The sequence below is a fragment of the Oreochromis niloticus genome, linkage group LG3, assembly GCF_001858045.2.
Source record: "Oreochromis niloticus isolate F11D_XX linkage group LG3, O_niloticus_UMD_NMBU, whole genome shotgun sequence".
In the NCBI taxonomy this organism is placed as follows: Eukaryota; Metazoa; Chordata; class Actinopteri; order Cichliformes; family Cichlidae; genus Oreochromis; species Oreochromis niloticus.
Window position 1 is genome coordinate 36552410 of NC_031967.2, and position 19015 is coordinate 36571424.

Consider the following 19015-nt stretch of genomic DNA (forward strand, 5'->3'; position numbering starts at 1 on the left):
GTTGAAATAATCCCATCCGGTACCTCGTGAGAACAATAAATATATAATTTTCTGTTGTAACCCTCAAACTGAATGGTAATGTAATCCACTCATTTTTTGCTTTATCACAAAACTCAAACATCACTACTTCCAAGTCTAATCGTCTGTAATGGAGGCAGAGTAAACTGGATCCGCAGTCCGTGCCCAGCGAATGCTCACAGTACAGGGGGAACAAATTTAGTTGGTGATACCTACCTTGGCACAACACTGATCCTGCGACAATTTGTTACCCCGGTGTAAATCATGGACAAACAGTATCCCACAGTTGTTTGTGTTTTTAAACCGATTTTGCACAGAGACATTTTTTAAAATGTATTTATAGCAGTGTTGAATATTCTTACACTGAAAAAAAAGAATAAAAGGGAGAAAAAAACAACTATATGTAAAATGATTAATGTTTTTTTTTTCTCTGTAGGTTTTGTTGTTCCCTAACTGCAGGGAACAACATGACTCCATAAAATAACATATTTATTTTCTCCCTCTCACTGTATGTGTGCAGATTTTCTATGGGAAGAAAAGAGGCAGCAGACAATCTCTGAGCCAGAAGCCCATGAACACAGCTGCCCTGGGGCAGACTGACAGACGTGAGGCTGCTATATCACGCCATCGGCCCCTCTGGCCAACACCAGTAGGCGGTAGGGTAAAGTGTCTTGCCCAAGGACATAACCACCAGGACAGAGAGAGCTGGGAATCAAACCGGCAACCTTCTGGTTACAGATGAGCTTCCCAAACCCCTGGACCACGGTCGCCCCAAATCTGCAATAACTGAGGAGGAAGTGAAAAGATGGCAGGAGGTCACGCCACTGACACTCACAGAAGACCTACTAAGCTGGTGGAAATCCCATGAGCAAGTCTATCCTTTCCTGGCCACACTGGCAAAAAGAAAGAGTCTTCTCAACCGCTGGAGACATCGTCACAGCAAAACAGACACTCTTACCTCAGAGCATGTTGATCAGCTCCCTTTTCTGAGCAGGAATGCTGACATTGCTTCACTATCTAAATTCACTTCACTTCACTAAATTTGTTTAACTTTTTTAGGACAGGAACAAACAGGACAGTTTACTTATTTTAATTTAAGACAACATATTTTATTTTATTCCAATTTAAAAAAAATTTTATTTAATGTAAAACTATATTGTTTTAATTTTACAGTAATTTACTTTCAAATTCTTTTGTTGCTGAAGGGGCTGCATAGTTTTTACAAATTTAGTGGTTCGGAATAGCTATAATTGTACCGTTGTCCCCAGATGGTTGCATTCAGTTACGTTGCTGTGATACAAACAGTTCAGTTTGTCAGATATAAAACTGATGGAAATTAGAGAAACACTGAGTGTTTGACTTTGTTTTTATTAGGTAAAATGATTAGAAAAAAATGTGACAAATCACAATATATTGTATTGCAGTACTCAGAATATCACAAAATATCAAAAATTGCAATAATATCGTATCGTAAGTTAAGTATTGTGATAATATTGTATCATGAGGTGTCTGGTGATTCCCACTTCTAGTGGCTAGTGGTGTTAACGGTTAACCCCCACCCCCAGAAATTAAAAGAGCTTGAGTTTACAATATTCATGCTCATGTCTATTATTTGATTTTGTCCCCCACTAAAGTCCTCTTCATATAAAAAAATATTTGTGCACCGGGGCTAATTTTCTTGTGTGATTAATCCTGATTGTTATATAATCAATGTTATCTTTTTTCAGGAAACACGTCATCTATAATACCTACCATTATCCAATGACACATTTGATTACCTGTATGTTTTGCTCGTTTCTTCTCTCCTTTTCTTATTTTTTTTTTCTATACTGAGCATCTGATAACACTCAACACAAGAATCACCACAACATAACCTAATAGACCTTGACCATTTTATAGGGTTTTATTTTCTTTCTGGGATTTCGCACAAGCCAGAAAAAATAATCAATACACACTGGGCTTGGATTGACAACATTATGAATGAAATGTTCTTTGTTTGGATGCTTCCCGCCCCCTTTCCCTTTTGACAGGTTGTGTTTGAGACTTCAGCGCAGCAGCAGCAAGCAGGGGCACTGAGGGCCCTTGCGTTCACTTTTCCCGAATATGTGTGAAATAGAATTTAGAAAACACAAATTGTGCAAATTATAAGTCTATATCATAATGTCTGGTGTTTTGTGTTTGTTGTTTTGTTTTTATTATGTTTTACTTTGCGAGCTGGTTATTAGTGGCATGGTGTGAATGACCGTAAAATTGTATATGCAGGAAAAATTGCAAGGTATTGTTTCATCTCATTATAGGGTGTCTTCCTCTCTCTGCTGTTCACGTTTATTAAAATGAAAACAAACATAAGACAATCTTGATGGGAGGGGCAATGGGGGAGCCTCAAATTTTAGAGCTGGAACAAAAATATGCAAAACAAGCTACAAAAAGCAGTCAAATTGATATAATGATACTATTCACTAAAGGAGAAATGAAACAGTAATTAAAAAAATCAAGTGAAGATGGCAGAACAGTAAAGATGAAAGAATTCGCAGGAAGTTAGTGTCCCCTATTAACACTCCTGTGCAGGTGGTGGCGGTAATGCACCAGAAACGTTGTTGCCAATCGACATTAAACAAGAAGAAGTAGCAGCGCTTGTAAAAAGCAGAACTTGGCCGTAAGGAAGTAAGAGTATAACTACAGTCATCAAACTTTTCATCTTCCACGAGGACTTTTAGTTTTTTTAAGCCGTCTAAGGCAAAGATCGTGTGGCTGTGCTGAGCTTCCTTTCTGCTTCTCCTCTGGTCTCCAGCAGATCGCGTTTCTGTTTCTGATGTGTGTTTGGAAAGATATACGCTCTCGTTGATCGTTGTAAACAAAGAACGTGTACTTGTGCTGACTGACGGGAGTAACATGCCGGAAAGAGGAGGTCAGTGAGCCCACTGTCTCTACTAGTCCTAGTCCAGTTATAAAATCGGCGCGCTTGCCTCCTTCTCCCCTGGTGGATCTTTAATTCGGGTTACTCAGAGAGGGATCCACAGTGAGTAAATTATAACTGCATTGGTTGCCTAACTCCATAATTGTCTACAGGGTTTCTGTCTTAGCTAATTTGTGTTTTCGTTTGTACCTTCTGTTTTATGGGATCAGAACGATGCCACCTTGAAACGAAACCGAAAAAATATTGAAACCGAAAAGAAATATTGTAACTGAAATAAATGTACTGAAAAATCTTGTATTGAAACCGAAAAAAAATTTATAGTGAAAAACAATTAATTGAAACTGTAATGTTTTTTGTTTTCGCTTACAATTTTTTTTTTTTTTCAGTTTTAATCCAGTTTTCCGTTTCAATCCATTTTTCAGTTTCAAACCATTTTTCAGTTTCAATCTGCTGGCACTGTTTTGGCGTCCAGGGGCGCGCTGGGGGGGGGCGGGGATTCCGGCCCGCATGTATTTGCATACATTATAGAGGCCACTAGTGCTGACCAAGCTGCCATCTTTCTCTCTTCCCGTCTTTCAAAGGCTTCTGCAATTTCAGCTTGACCCTCTAAACAGCAAGTAAGTAATCATTTTTTGTCATCTTTCCTTGCTGTCCCACTGGACTGGACATTAGTTTAGTTTTTTTAGCTACATCTGGTGAAGTTGTGGTAAAATACTGGTATTAGCCTATTCGTCGTAGCAAGCTAGCCTGAAGCTAATATTTGCTAAATTTAGGGATACCTGTGTCTCTTTAGGAGTTGGAGGCCGGTGTTTTAGGAGCGGCACAAGATCTCATCAACAGGCAGTGTTGGGGAGTAACGTAATACATGCACCGGCGTTACGTATTTAAAATACAAAATATAAGTAAATGTATCCGTTATAGTTACTGGTGATATTGAGAATACAGTTAGTTTGTTGAAATAAATGGATTACATGGCAGTATTTTCCTGTTTCATATGTTAGGCTATGGTCTCTCTATTTTTGGTAATTCCATGCCGGTGGAAACCCAAACAAAACACGCAATAAGAGGCTCTAAAAATTATTATACAAAACTGATTTAATATGAAGGCAATTGACTATGTGCACGTTAGCATATGCTACTTCTGGTGCAAAAACTCCTGTGGGGAGCTTTGTTTCCGGTGTCCTATTCGCGCCCTGTTTAATGTCCAAAAGAAGTTAACCAAATGAATGAATTAAGCGTCGATTTACATTTCTATAGATGTCTTGGTCATTTACCCAATATAACTGTAAATGATGTTCATGGACTTGTCGATATTTTGCCCCCACGCCTCAGAGCAAAAGAGAAAAGGGATTCAAATGTTATATTTCTCAGCTGTCCCTCCTTTATTGCGGGTGTTATGTTCAAAAAATAACCAGCGATAGGTGAAATCAAGTAGCCAATTTTATGTTTTTTGATGCGTGGACATCGTGGACATCCAGTACTGCACTTTTTAATTTAGAAGGTAAGTCACAACATACCCTTCATACATACTAATGTATAGAAACCCTCACCAGCAATCGTTCATTTTTTGTGTGGCTTTTTTCACGGTTTAACATGCTGTGTAGGTGTGGACATAACGGGAAACATCTGTGACTGTTGTTCACCTGTAGTTTGAATGCTGAACATTTGCCTGTTTAAAGAATAAGACCAGTCACTATACAGAGATGTGCTTCTGAATGTGGACGATGTGTCTTATGCTGCAGTGATGCAGTTCTGCTTGTGTTGAGTGATGCAAACAACCGATCGATCTAAACTCTTTAAACGTCAATCACGTGGTTACCGGCTACCTGCGAAAATAATCGGGACGGTAAGCCAATTTCTGTCTTAGAGCATTTGCGCCGCTGTGTGTTTTTGTGGTCTTCTTTTGTGGCTAATTCCGTGAATTTTGGTCTGATCGTGGTGAAACTTTGTGTGTGGAGTCAGTGATAGCTCTGGGAGCTAACCAGCCTATCTTTAATCGGTTACTTACATGAAGTCTGAAGAATTTCTGGTTCGGTTTTGTTTGTTTAGCGGACTTCTGCGCATTTACGTAACTGCTCGTGTAATCGCGGCTTATTTTCGGTGTGTTTGGTGGTTGTAGAAATGGTTTATATGACATTTTAGCTGAGATTATGAGGTTTCTGTGGATACCACACATGTCTGGACTTATATTTCTCAACCCGCGTTATAACCGATTAAACGTGATCTCCTCCTTTTTGCCCCCGGTACCGGAGACGTGGGGCTTAAGTGGTTAAACGTCAAAATCTATCATTAGATTTTTTTGTGACACAACAGTGGTGAGTGTTCCCACCTTCTGCTCTTTGGAACTTAACGCAATCTTTCCGTTTTCAAGTTTTGGACATGATTTTGGAGTATATCTTCACAGTAGCGATTTACCGCAAAGTAAAGCTACCGGAAATGTGCAACCCCACATCCGGCCTCAAACCAGGAAGTTAGCATTTTCTCGTGCACATAATCAATAGCAGAGTGTTACAGGCATCGCCCTAAACAATGTAGCCTCATGGGCAGTGTAGTCCATGCTGCAGGGAGAATGGACTGCCATACCCGTTATGTGTCTGTGAGCGAAGGAGGGAGAAAAAGGAAAAGTACGACCTGTCACGGAGCAGAAACGGGAGCTGGAAGCATGTAAATATAATAATAACCACTGCAGCCAAAAAGAGTGCCCAGCTGTAAGTAAGCTATTAAGACTCGACTGTACACTGTGTTCGTGTTTTCCTCTGAAACAATAAGTTCCGTTGCAGCAGCCTTTCAACGCCTCTCTCTGTCTCTCGCTAGCAAAGTTGACCCAGACAACAAAGTAAAGCTAGTTTTCAACTACGAGCCCGACACGGAACCCGACGTATTAGCCAGAGGTCCCTTTACTACGGTTTGGAGCCGCTGACCTGTTTTATATACACGCGGAATAGTTTTCTATACGAGATCGCTGCGAAGAGTGCAGCCTTACCTTATGTCCACCTACTGTTACTCATTTATATTAAGATTTTAACATCTAGTTGGTATTGGTATGGCGAGTAGCCTTCAGTAATAGTAATAAATCACACAGCAATAGTATATTCATGTAGTTGTAAAGTATTCAGAATACATTACTTCTATAATCTTTGGTGGAATACATTTTAAAATTAACCTTCCCAACACTGTCAACAGATTAGCACCTCATATCACAGTGCAGCAAAAGCAGTTTCATGAGCACTGGGAAGGACAAGCCCAGAGCCCAAAACAGACAGTGCAGGAGATGACAAGGTTAGTAATTGTATGGTGAAAATTATACTTCTAGTTATCTTGATTGGCAAAAGAAATGTAAATACAAAATCTGCTTCTCACATATAGGGCATTTCCAAGATTTTTTTTTCAAAACCTCTTCAATTTCTTTCATTACAGCTGTCCTGTGCCAGATGTTCTGTTGACCCACAGTGAGAGGCATCATTTCAGAAACACCAGGAAGACTGAAACTCATCGCCGGGATCAAGCAGGGCTCGTGATCTTCACCAGCAGCTCCCTCACAAGAAGGATAAACCCAGCATTTCATGAACACTGATGGAGACCTTTGCTTGTGTAATGTTAGAAGTACTCAGATAATCCTCAGAGGGTCTGGACTTTTACATAATATAATAGCTTTAAGTCCTGTAGAAAGTTAAATATATGTTGTGCTCTCTGGTTACTCTGGTATGAATGACTCTGAATTACTTTATGATAAATGTCAAGTGTTCTCTGTCTGTGAGGTGCCCACACTTGAAAAAGACCAGACTTTGAATTTCACTCAATTTATTTTTGACCAGTTTCAGGTTCATTCAGTCGATAAGGTAGTTAGCTAGTTAGATAGCTGTTTTGCTAGCTAGGTAGGTAGGTAGAAAACCGATAGCCCGTCTAGCTCAGTCTTCCTCACAGTGGAAAGTGGATTGTGCTTTGTTTGCTGTCCTCTCAGTATGTCGCACCCGGGTCAAATGACTGCTGCATGCATTTTAAGGTCTACTAGGCACGCCAGCCCTTGATTGCTCTAATTCAGCACACCTGGCGGAGCGGTGCGCACCAGGCCGCGCTTAGTTATAGATTGCACACAAGGTCTAATCAGCGGCCACGCGCAAGCAGCAGCACAGAGCAGGTAGTGGGCAGAAGGAGGAAGAGAAGAGTAACAGCCACACCTACTAGGTCAGCGCGACAATAAATAACACACTATTGTCAAAAAACAGTGAAATAATTCCAGATCACAAGTTTTTAGTTCAAATACAAGTAACAACATTTGACTTTAATCAGGTTTTATTTAATTGTGTTAGAGAAAACATCACATGCTCATCATGTAGCTGAGTATATTCAGTGTTTAAAACAGAAGTTGTGCAGGTCTGAGATCAGCAGTTTTCTGAAACACCAAACTGAGGTACTGTTAATGCTGATGTATAGTGACACAGTTACAGGAGTGATTAATCCTTTTGACTTTTTGTCTTTAAATTTATCAATAAAATAGCTGCAGCTTTCACTGACAGCACATGTGGTACTTTAACCTTTGTACTGTTTTCTTCAGTTAATTTTGGAGTTACTACAAAGATTGAAGATATAGGATGATCTGTCTGCTGTCACTGGGTGGTGCTGAGGTCTGAATCTGAGGACAAATCACAAACAGAACAGAATCATCTCAAATCTGAAATAGAGCTGATCCTTCTCTGTCCTCACACACTCGGGATCTGAAGTTGTTCAGTCCTACAGTTCTGCCGACAGCTGTTTATTTTTTATTTGTTTAAAAGCCTTATATACTAACACATTTTCTAATATCATGTTTACCTTTGAGTTGTTGATGCTTTATAAATGGACATCTGCAAAGATGAGAGGATGGAGCAGGTTTCAGTCGAGGTTCAGTCTGCTGCTGCATCCTGGTCACAACATACGGAGATGTTATCAGCAGTGGTATTGAACAAGAAATATTAATGCTTCAAATTATTTGTCCTAAAGGATGCAAGCTGTACAGAGTACTGCACATGTGACTTTGTGAACATAACTCATTAAAAATAATTCGGACAGTTTTTTTTTTTTTTAACCTGAATATTTGTAACAAACTTTGTGAACATAACTCATTAAAAATAATTTGGACAGTTTTTTTTAACCTGAATATTTGTAATAAACTCAGTAAAAAAAAAAAAAAAATGCTAAAAAAATAATCAGAAGAAAAATGTAACATTTTTAACTTAAGCTGACAAGCGGAAGTAGTTGGTTTCAGTACATAAGTATCGGGCTTTGCTATTTAATCCGTAGGTATTGACTAATGAGGGGTTACTGAAGTGCCAGGTTTTTAAAAGTTGGCGTTAATGTCCTTCCACATGTGGAAAGCGATAGAAAACATACTGCTGTTTGCACATATTTAATAATCAGCTCTGCACAGGAGCAGAAGCAGAGTCCAGCCTGTTACTCTTACAGTATAATACTCATAATAAAAGTACAGTAACCGTGGTTAGTCACTAAGCAGCCCGGTGCGTTTCTCTTGATTTCTTTAGTCAGGGTAAATTCATTCACCTGCACGGGTTAGCTAAACGAACTTTACAAAACAAGTTTTCCCTACAGCCGAGTGCTCATCTTAGCTAGCTAGGTAGCTAGCTAAGGACCTAAATTACGGAATAATTAATGCAGTGGGGCCTCAGGTCCTCCTGTCCGGTAGTCCAATTTACTGAAGAACACCTCAGGCTGGCACTTTGAAATAGTCGGTAATGTAAACGAGTAATGTAAACGCTGGACCTCTCAGCATCTGCCATTCCCGAACAGACACGTGCAAGTTTGTCCGTGACCAGTGTTGCCAACTCCTCAGTAAGGAAAATCGCTATTGGTTGTCCTAAAAGTCGCTAGAAGTCGCTAAATGACATCATCGCCTAATTTGCATAATTGGTCATGGTAATGTAATAGTAACCTACGTTGTTGAAGAGAGAAATAACATCGTGGAAGAGACATAAAGTGAGTAAAAAAACATCCTAAATGCATTTAGAGTTTATTTAGAACTACAAATTAAATTTCTTTTAGCAATTATTGTTTTTTTTAATGTCACAATTAAGATAAGATAAGATGACCTTTATCAGTCCCACAGGTGGGAAATTTGTTTTGTTACAGCAAAGTGCAAAGTTATGTAGCAGAAATTAGAAAACAATGGAAAGCAATAAAATACAATACAATAAAATAAAATAAAATACCATATACAATAGAATAAAATGGAATAGAATAATATATACAATAGAATAAAATGGAAATACAAATACTATATACAACTGAGTAGGAAAATACAAAAATACAACTTCGTCAGAAGAAGAATTGCACATATAGCAGTCTTATTGCACATGTGTGGGTTTGTGTGTTTGATCAGCTGCAAAAGTCTTTATTGTGGAGTCTGACAGCAGTGGGGAGGAAAGACCTGCGAAATCTCTCCATCCCACACCGTGGGTGCCGCAGTCTCCCACTGAAGGAGCTGCTCAGTGCTGTCAGAGTCTCCTGCATGGGGTGGGAGATGTTGTCTAACAGGGATGACAGCTTAGCCGCCATTCTCCTGTCACTCACCACCTCCACTGGGTTGAGAGGGCATCCCAGAACAAAGCTGGCCCTTCGGATCAGCCTGTTCAGTCTCTTCCTGTCCCCAGCAGAGATGCTGCCGCCCCAGCAGACCACACCATAGAAGATGGCTGAGGCCACCACAGAGTCATAGAAGGTCTTCAGGAGTGGGCCCTCCACTCCAAACGACCTGAGTCTCCGCAGCAGGTACAGCCTGCTCTGCCCTTTCCTGTAGAGGGCGTCTGAGTTATGAGTCCAGTCCAGTTTGTTGTTCAGATGAACACCAAGGTACCTGTAGCTGTCCACAGCCTCGATGTCCATACCTTGGATGTTCAGTGGTTGCAGTGGAGGATGCTTGTGCCTGCGGAAGTCTACCACCAGCTCCTTGGTTTTACTGGCATTGATCTGAAGGTAGTTCAGCTGGCACCAGTCCACAAAGTCTTGAGTCAGTCCTCTGTACTCCTTGTCGTCCCCATCAGTGATGAGGCCGACTATTGCAGAGTCATCAGAGAACTTCTGCAGGAAGCACTGGGTGGAGTTGTGGGAGAAGTCTGCAGTGTAGATGGTGAAGAGGAACGGAGCCAGAACCGTTCCCTGTGGGGCCCCCGTACTGCAGACGACCCTGTCCGACACACAGCCCTGAGTCCTCACATACTGTGGTCGGTCGGTGAGGTAGTCCAAAATCCAGGTAGTGAGGTGATGGTCCACTCCAGAGTTCTCCAGCTTGTCCTTCAGAACCGAGGGAAGAATAGTGTTGAAGGCACTGGAGAAATCAAAGAACATGATTCTCACAGTGCTCCCAGCGGTCTCCAGGTGCGCGAGGGAACGATGTAGGAGGTGAATGACGGCATCGTCCGCTCCAATGCCAGGTTGGTAGGCAAACTGAAGTGGGTCCAGTGATGTGCTCACAAGGCGCCGAAGCTGAGCCAGGACCAGCCGCTTCAGGGTCTTCATCGGGTGGGATGTCAGAGCCACCGGCCTGTAGCTGTTGAGGTCCTTGGGGCGTGAAGTCTTTGGCACTGGACCAACACAGGAGGTTTTCCAGAGCTGTGGGACTCTTCCCAGCCTCAGGCTCAGGTTGAAGAGGTGCTCCATCACCCCACACAGTTGGTCCGCGCAGGACCTGACGACCCTTGAGCTGATGCCATCTGGGCCCGCTGCCTTCTTGCCATTAATCCTCCTCAGTTCCCTCCTAACCTGGGTGGATTCCAACCCTCCAACCCGAAACAGGCACTCTGGTGGAGTTACTTTGTGTGTGTGTGTGTTTATATGTAGTTTTAAACCTTGTGATCCACAAAACAGCATAAGAGTAAAAGAAGAATTGACTGCGTTACAGTCAGTGCGGGAGCAGCAGCTTCGCTCATACGCGATTCATTTGCAGTTTGGACGCATTGGTGTGACCATCTGCTGCTCTGATAGCAGCTGGGGGGGACTATCCTCCACCCGTGAGCACTTTGCAACGGGCGAGGTGCCCACGGCAGCACCCGCTGCTTGTTGAGAGTATAAGTGATATCCTCTTTTACGTCAAAAAGTCATCATAAATAAGTCTCCAATAACACCAGAAAAAGTCGCCAGATTTGTCGCTAGTCACTTTTTAGAAAAAAATGTCGCTAAGGGGTCTGAAAACTCGCTAAATACAGCGACAAAGTTGCTAAGTTGGCAACACTGTCCGTGACCGCAGCCGCGTCGTCAGTGTTTTCTCCAGTCATTGGTCAGCATTATAATATATGAAAATACATGAGGGTCGGAATCCCCGCCTCCCCAGCGGCGCGCTGGGGGGCGGGGATTCCGACCCCTGGACACCAAAACAGTGCCAGCAGAGTGAAATCGAAAAATGTTTTGAAACCGAAAAATGGATTGAAACTGGAAAAAAAAAATGGATTTAAACCAAAAAATGGATTGAAACCGAAAAAAAAAAATTGTAAGTGAAAACAAAAAAATTACAGTTTGAACTAGAAAAATTTGCATTTCCTGCGAAAATGCTGTGTGGATGCCTTAACGCTGAAGCTGTCTGCTGAAAAGCTGAAAAAGATGAAAAGTTGCAAAAAGTTGCATGGTGGTGAAAAACAAATGTTGCCCTGAGCAGGATTCGAACCTGGTCCTCCTGGGCTCAAGGCAGCTACTCATCTCACTGAGCTAAACTCATTCTTACAAAAACAGAGGTGGAGAGACTGACAATTCTGCTGAAATGAGCAGAAGCTGCTGAGAATTGTGCTGATGAGAGGTGAAAAGGCTGAAATTCTGCTTAAAAGAGGTGAATCACCAGAATTTCTGCTGAAAAGAGGTTTCTGCTGAAAACACCTGAAAAAGATGGGATTTGTGCTGAAAAGGGGTGAAAAAACTCACAATTCTGCTGAAAAGGGGTGAAGAATGAGCAGCATTTCTGCAGAAAAGACGGAAAGAAGCAGAACATTGTGCTGAAAAGAGGTGAATGAGCAGAATTTCTGCTGAAAAGAGGGTTTTTTTTTCTGAAAACAGCAGAAAAAACTGAAAATTTTGCTGAAAGGGGCTGAAGATGCTCAAATTTGTGTTGAAAACAGTTAAAAAAAAGTTTAACTGTGAACTGAAAAAATTGTTGCCATAAGTGGGATTTGAACCCGGGCCTTCCAGTCTTAGAACGGCTGCTCATCTCACTGAGCTAAAACACAGCTCAGCCCGGCGATCAGAAATAAGTGACCACATTGATAATGTGTTCCATTCATTTCAATGGGCAAAAATATTGCAAAAAATATTCAATATCTCAAAAAGTATAGAAGTTATGAGCACCAAAAGTCATAGCAGTCGTTAGCAGAAAGAGCAGAATTTTTTGGAGTTTGAACGGAGAAAATCGGCTGAAAACTGAGGGAGTAGTTAAGTGCCAAAAAACGGAGCAACTAGAAGAATAAAGATAAAGAATAAAGAGAAACAGGAACACAATAGTGTGGATGCCTTGAGGCATCCACACAATTAATTGTTTTTCACTGTCAATTTTTTTTTCGGTTTCAATACAAGATTTTTCAGTACATGTATTTCAGTTACAATATTTCTTTTCGGTTTCAATATTTTTTTTCGGTTTCATTTCAAGGTGGCATCATTCTGATCCCATAGAAGACTAATTTAGAAGATCTTCTTTTGACCTGGAAAAGAAAAAGCCCTCTTGAAAGTAATGAAATCTTAGTAAGTAAGAAAAACTGGGAACAACCACAGGTTTCTTTTCAGCGCTGCAGCCAGGCTGAGCCAAGTGTACTGTTTGTCTTTCTATCTTAGTACAGCACTGGTCAAATGTTTGGACACAGCTTCTCATTTAATGCCTTTTCTTTCGTTTCATGACTGTTTACATTGTAGATTCTCACTGAAGGCATCAAAACTATAAATGAAGAAATATGGAAATATGAAGTAAACAAAAAAAAATGAAAATAACTCATGCCTTATATTCGAGATTCTAGTGTTACGAAATCAGTTTCACCCCGGTTCTTTTTTATTCCTCGGGCATCCAGGGACGGCACCGGACTCAGTAGTCATTTCACAAAACCTTTATTCATCTTTATTCCTCTTCAGTTAAGCATGCATCTTCTAGAAGGGAAGACGTGCAAGGCCAGTGTCCCTCTGCAAATATTCTACTCCTTTGTCTGTGAAACACAGCTTTGTAGAAGCGACCCCATCATAAAACCCCCATGGTGTCCTGCAAACTCTGTCTGTGTGTGTATGCACGAGCATGTGAGTGCCTGTGTGCGCGTACCTGTGTGTATGTGTAAGTGCACGTGAGTGAGTGAGTGTGCATGTGTGTGTGTGTGTGTGTGTGTGTGTTTCTCTGTATACGTGACTTCCTGCCGGTAATAAAAGTAATCTCCCTTTCAGACCAAAGTTATCCAGTTACAAATACTGAGACCCCCACCCAGGTATCCACTGGGGAATTTCCACTCAATATTAACTTCTCTTTGTCTTACTTTCACAGTTCAAAGTGGGGGAGGGCCTCCTAGAAATCTACTCCTAAATTCATGACACACTCAGGCCTTTATTGCATCCAGGGCAGTGCCAGTGTCTCTACAATAATTCTACATCCTATCTAACACATTCCTAAACTCTAAAATAAGCTACACATATCTTCACTAGCCACCCTTAGTTTTGTTTACTGCCTTGCACACTCTTGGCATCCCTTGATGAGCTTCACGAGGTAGTCACCTGAAATGGTTTTCCAACAGTCTTGAGCACTTGCTAGCCCTTTTGGTCCATTTGATCCCAAACCAACTGGATTGGGTTTAGGTCAGGTTACTGTGGAGTCCAGGTTTTCTGGCGTAGCTCTCCATCATTCTCCTTGGTCAAATTAGCCCTTACACAGCCTGGAGGTGTGTTTGGGGTCATTGTCCTGTTGCAAAATAAATGATGGTGCAACTAAACACAAACCAGATGGGGCGGCATGTTGCTGCGGGATGCTGTAGTAGCCATGCTGGTTTAGCGTGCATTCAATTTTGAATAAATCCCCAACAATGTCACAAGCAAAGCACCTCCACACCATCACACCTCCTCCATGTTTCACAGCGTGAACCGTTCACCTTTTCTGCTTCGCCCAAAGACACAGTGGGTAGAACCAAACATCTCAAATTTTGACTCATCAGACCAGATTTTCACTGGTCTAATGTCCATTCCCTGTGTTTCTTGGCCCAAACAAATGTCTTCTGATTGTTGCTTTTTCTTAGTAGTGGTTTCTTAGCAGCTATTTGACCATAAAGGGCTGATTCACAAAGTCTCCTCTCAACAGGTGATGTAGAGATATGTCTGCTACTGGAACTCTGTGTGGCATTTCTCTAGGCTCTAACCAGAGGTGCTGTGATTTCTGAGGCTGGTGACTCAGATAAATTTATCGTCAGCAGCAGAGGTGACTCTTGGTCTTCCTTTCCTGGGGCGGTCATCATGTGAGCCACTTTTTTGTTTGTAGCGATTGACGTTTTTTGCGACTGCGCTTGGCGACTACATCATGAAGCTCATTGAGAGAAGGCCAAGGGATTGCAGCGCTGTCAACAAAGGAAAGGGTGGCTACCTTTAGATGTCTAAAATATAAGATATATTTAGAGTTATTTATCTTTTTTCTTTGCTAAATAATTCACATATCTCTTTTCATATATTTAATGTCTTCTGTTTGTGTCTACAATGTGTCTATATACGTTTTTTTTTAACCTTTTAACGATGTTAAACTGAAACTGAATTAAGCTTTTAAGAATGTGTCATAATCTGTACACTTTGTAGGTTTTGTCGTTCTATAACTACATGTCACTGTTTTGTTTCTTTGTCATTATAGTCAAAAGAAGGGAAAGCATCAAACAAAACAAAATCCAACCAGTTCCAGCAAGTACAGATGAACCAGTTGTGAACCGGATGGAAAAGACTTTTACCACTATGAAGCAGCCCAGAAGACGCCAGAGCATTGACAGTGGAGACAAAAGCTTCACATGCGATCAGTGTGGAAAGACTTTAACCCGGCGTAGCGGTTTAAAACAACATCAGCTCATCCACACTGGATTCAAACCATTCAGCTGTGATCAGTGTGGCAAAGCTTTTACACATAATAGCATCTTAAAACAACATCAGCTCATCCACACTGGATTCAAACCATTCAGCTGTGATCAATGTGGCAAAGCTTTTACACATAATAGCATCTTAAAACAACATCAGCTCATCCACACTGGATTTAAACCATTCAGCTGTGATCAGTGTGGAAAGGCTTTTACTCAGAATGCCAACTTAAAAAGACATCAGCTCATCCACACTGGATTTAAACCATTCAGCTGTGATCAGTGTGGAAAGAATTTCACCAGGACTGACGACTTAAAAAAACATGAGCTCATTCACACTGGATGTAAACCATTCAGCTGTGATCAGTGTGGAAAAGCTTTTACTCAGAATGCCAACTTAAAAAAACATCAGCTCATTCACGCTGGATTTAAACCATTCAGGTGTGATCAGTGGGGAAAGTCTTTCACTTCCAAAAGTAACTTAAAAGGACATCAGGTCATCCACACTGGATTTAAACCATTCAGCTGTGATCAGTGTGGAAAGTCTTTCACGTCCAAAGGTAACTTAAAAGGACATCAGGTCACCCACACTGGATTTAAACCATTCAGCTGTGATCAATGTGGCAGGGCTTTCACTCAGAGTGGCAGCTTAAAAAAACATCAGCTCATCCACACTGGATTTAAACCATTCAGCTGTGATCAGTGTGGAAAGTCTTTCACTTCCAAAGGTAACTTAAAAGGACATCAGGTCACCCACACTGGATTTAAACCATTCAGCTGTGATCAGTGTGGAAAGTCTTTCACTTCCAAAGGTAACTTAAAAAAACATCAGGTTATCCACACTGGATTTAAACCATTTAGCTGTGATCAGTGTGGAAAGACCTTTACTCAGGATTGCAGCTTACAAAAACATCAGCTTATCCACACTGGATTTAAACCATACAGCTGTGATCAGTGTGGAAAGACCTTTACTCAGGATGGCAGCTTACAAAAACATCAGCTTATCCACACTGGATTTAAACCATTCAGCTGTGATCAGTGTGGAAAGACCTTTACTCAGGATGGCAGCTTACAAAAACATCAGCTTATCCACACTGGATTTAAACCATTCAGCTGTGATCAGTGTGGAAAGGCTTTTAGTCAGAATGGTCACTTACAAAAACATCAGCTTATCCACACTGGATTTAAACCATTCAGCTGTGATCAGTGTGGAAAGACCTTTACTCAGGATGGCAGCTTACAAAAACATCAGCTTATCCACACTGGATTTAAACCATTCAGCTGTGGTCAGTGTGGAAAGACTTTTGCACTCAAGAATAGGTTAATAAATCATCAACTAATCCACCCAATCATCCATCCATCTTCTTCCGCTTTATCCGGGGCTGGATCGCAGGGTTGGATCGCGGGGAACACCAAGGCGTTCCCATGCCAGCCGAGAGATATAATCTCCCCAGCGTGTCCTGGGTCTGCCTCGGCGCCTCCTCCCAGTGGAACATGCCCGGAGCACCTCACTCAGGAGGCATCCTTGTCAGATGCCTGAATCACCTCAACTGGCTCCTTTCGATGTGGAGGAGCAGCGGCTCTGCGACTCTGAGCCCCTCCCGAATGGCTGAAGGAGTAACAGATGGGTTGAAGGTGGGGATGGGATTACATCAATTCTGAGCCCCTTCTTGTTTTCAGTATCGACGGGCAGACTGACATTCGAGGTCAGTTAAGAGTCTCTGTTGAATATCTTGTTTGCAGATGACATTGTAATCCATAGTAGGAATAGGAATCAGGTATAAGAGAACCTGGAGAGGTGGAGGTATGCTCTGGAGAGAAGAGGAATGAAGGGAAGGGAAATAACATGCCTATCTTAAGCTGGCAGCCAGCATGTAGAAAGACTTTCTCTGAATTGTTGATATTAGTTTCTTACATTTTCTGATTTTTAATCAAATGGTCTTTTCAGAAACTCCTGATTGTTGTTTCTTAAATGTAATGGCTATTTATTAGAAACCTAAATTAAACCCATGATTAAGAGTGTTAAGGAATAAACATATATTCTTAGTGCTTATTTTCTGATTATATTGGTTTTTTGTACTTTGTAGTAAGGTCTGTGAGGAAAACTAGGTCAGAGGGTGACTGGTCGCCTTGGCAACAGAGACTTCAGTAAGGAGAAGTTAAAAAACAGGAAGCTAGGGTAGAGCTGCATAGGCATATTAATAAAACACAGGAAACCAGACAGAAAAGCAGAACTAGTTACACAGGAGTTGTTTATATCGAAACTATGTGTGTCTGACGTATAGCAGAACTATAAACAGAATTTATTAAGAGGCCACGATGCAGCAAGGGTTTGAAATCTATGCATGCATCACAAAACAAACTGTTCATTGAAGATAGATTTGAGGAAAGTTTGTCACGTTAAAGTCACGCAAATGTTGAATTTATCTGTTCTGTGCAAACATCTATGTAATCTTGCAGACCAAGCATTATTGTCATCATGTGATCACAAAGAGAATCAGAGCATCTGAACAGATATCCCTCTAGGTCAATCTGAAAGACCTGTTGCTGTTTATTCAGCTGTTCATCATGAGATAATTAGTGAAGTCAATGCAGCGCTGTTTCTCTAAGGTAGCTATTTGAAATGTGTTGAAATGTGTTTTGTTGGGATTTGAGTGTAAACTAGGTCGCAGGCTGACAGGAAACTGCATGCTTTTGCAAAGATCCAAACTTAGAGTGTGTGACGTGCTGCGGAAATATATATATATATATATATATATATATAACCATGTTGGCTGCTGCTGCTTTCAGACCTGAGCGTGTGTGTTCGTGTGTTCAGGTCTCTGTTCCCGGGAATGTAAAATAAAGATCATTTCTTTGAGCTTTGACCACCCTGGGTCCAGTCTTTCTTTGCTGCCAAAAGAATTCAAAGAACAAAATTTAATAGTTTTAAATGATTTCTGTTGTCTTAAAACATGATGTGGGTCTGTTTTGTTGCATGATGAGAAAAAGAAACCTGTCTTTTTTATGTTGCATCAAAAATGTTTTTTTTATTGTATTTCGTCAGTTTGTCATTTAAGATATATAAAACTTATAAAGTATATTTTTTATTTTCTGTGAACTTATTTACACATTACTTAAAAGTTATGTCGCTATAATCATTCTTTGTATTTTCTCTGTAAGAAACCGACTTGCTACCCCCTTTATTCCAGTGTACCTACTGTTAAGTATTTGTGCATAAATATAATTAAAATGCCATTTCAAAGAGAATAATTGAAATTTCATATAATTCCAGTGGAATTGCAGCAATTATCACAGGACCACACTTACAATCCAAATCCCCCTGTAACTGTATTGTCATGTGCCATGTGCAGTGTAATAGGGCAGCCTTTTGCGGCTGGATTTATTATGAGGCAGACCAAGACAAGTATAGTTGAACACGGGGTATTTATTTACCATACAGCTCACAAACAGTCCACTGCATTTAATAACAACTGACAGTCTTAAATACTTTCAGCTGTCACAGATTAAAGCATTATTCTATTAACAGGTGATTTCTGAAATCCTAAACTTCCACCACATTATATAATACATCAACTTTAATAAAAATATATATAAATACATTTTACATTTTCATATTAATAAATATTTTACACTTTATCCTTAAACCATACCCCTTATTGTAAAAACACCAAAAAACCCCAAGCACAAAAGATTTCCCACGCTCCTTTAACCCATGTCTGGACCCCCAGGAAAACATTTGCCCAAACACCCTGGAGTGAACACGGGAAAGAAGGGTGAGTAATAACATCTTACGGTCACTTCTTTGCACCACCTTTATTTCTAGACTTTCACACAAACTAGCATTAGTTATCCTTACTGGTAAACCTTATTTGCTCTCAATCACAAACTGTCTTCTTCACATAAAACCACATTTATTGATGAGGCGCAGGATCTAGAACAAAGGCTACCAACTGATTTTAAAATACACAATAAATACTCAATGAAAAATCCAACTTGTGTGCAAATGTTCTTCCTGTGCTAGGCTTAAAGTGTG

General features: G+C 40.8%; 1 protein-coding gene across 11 annotated transcripts; it reads left to right on the plus strand.

Moving 5' to 3' along the window:
• The first annotated feature begins 2620 nt into the window (after positions 1-2620).
• LOC102080278 (gastrula zinc finger protein XlCGF26.1) lies at positions 2621-18225 on the plus strand. Of its 11 annotated transcripts, none has more exons than XR_002058196.2 (5): positions 2621-2926; positions 3517-3552; positions 3729-4436; positions 6119-6214; positions 6353-8058. XR_002058196.2 is itself a non-coding variant. In XM_019351358.2 (3 exons), exon 3 carries the CDS (start codon positions 14843-14845, stop codon positions 16517-16519), a length of 1677 nt encoding a protein of 558 aa, XP_019206903.1. In that variant the 5' UTR covers positions 2625-3037; positions 3517-3552; positions 14766-14842; the 3' UTR covers positions 16520-18225. The 11 variants fall into 11 exon arrangements, 6 of the variants coding, with proteins under 6 accessions (XP_019206903.1, XP_019206905.1, XP_019206904.1 ...); XR_002058193.2 differs by having other exon boundaries at positions 2622-3037; XR_002058194.2 differs by lacking the exon at positions 3729-4436 and having other exon boundaries at positions 2625-2926.
• The last annotated feature ends 790 nt before the right edge of the window (positions 18226-19015 follow it).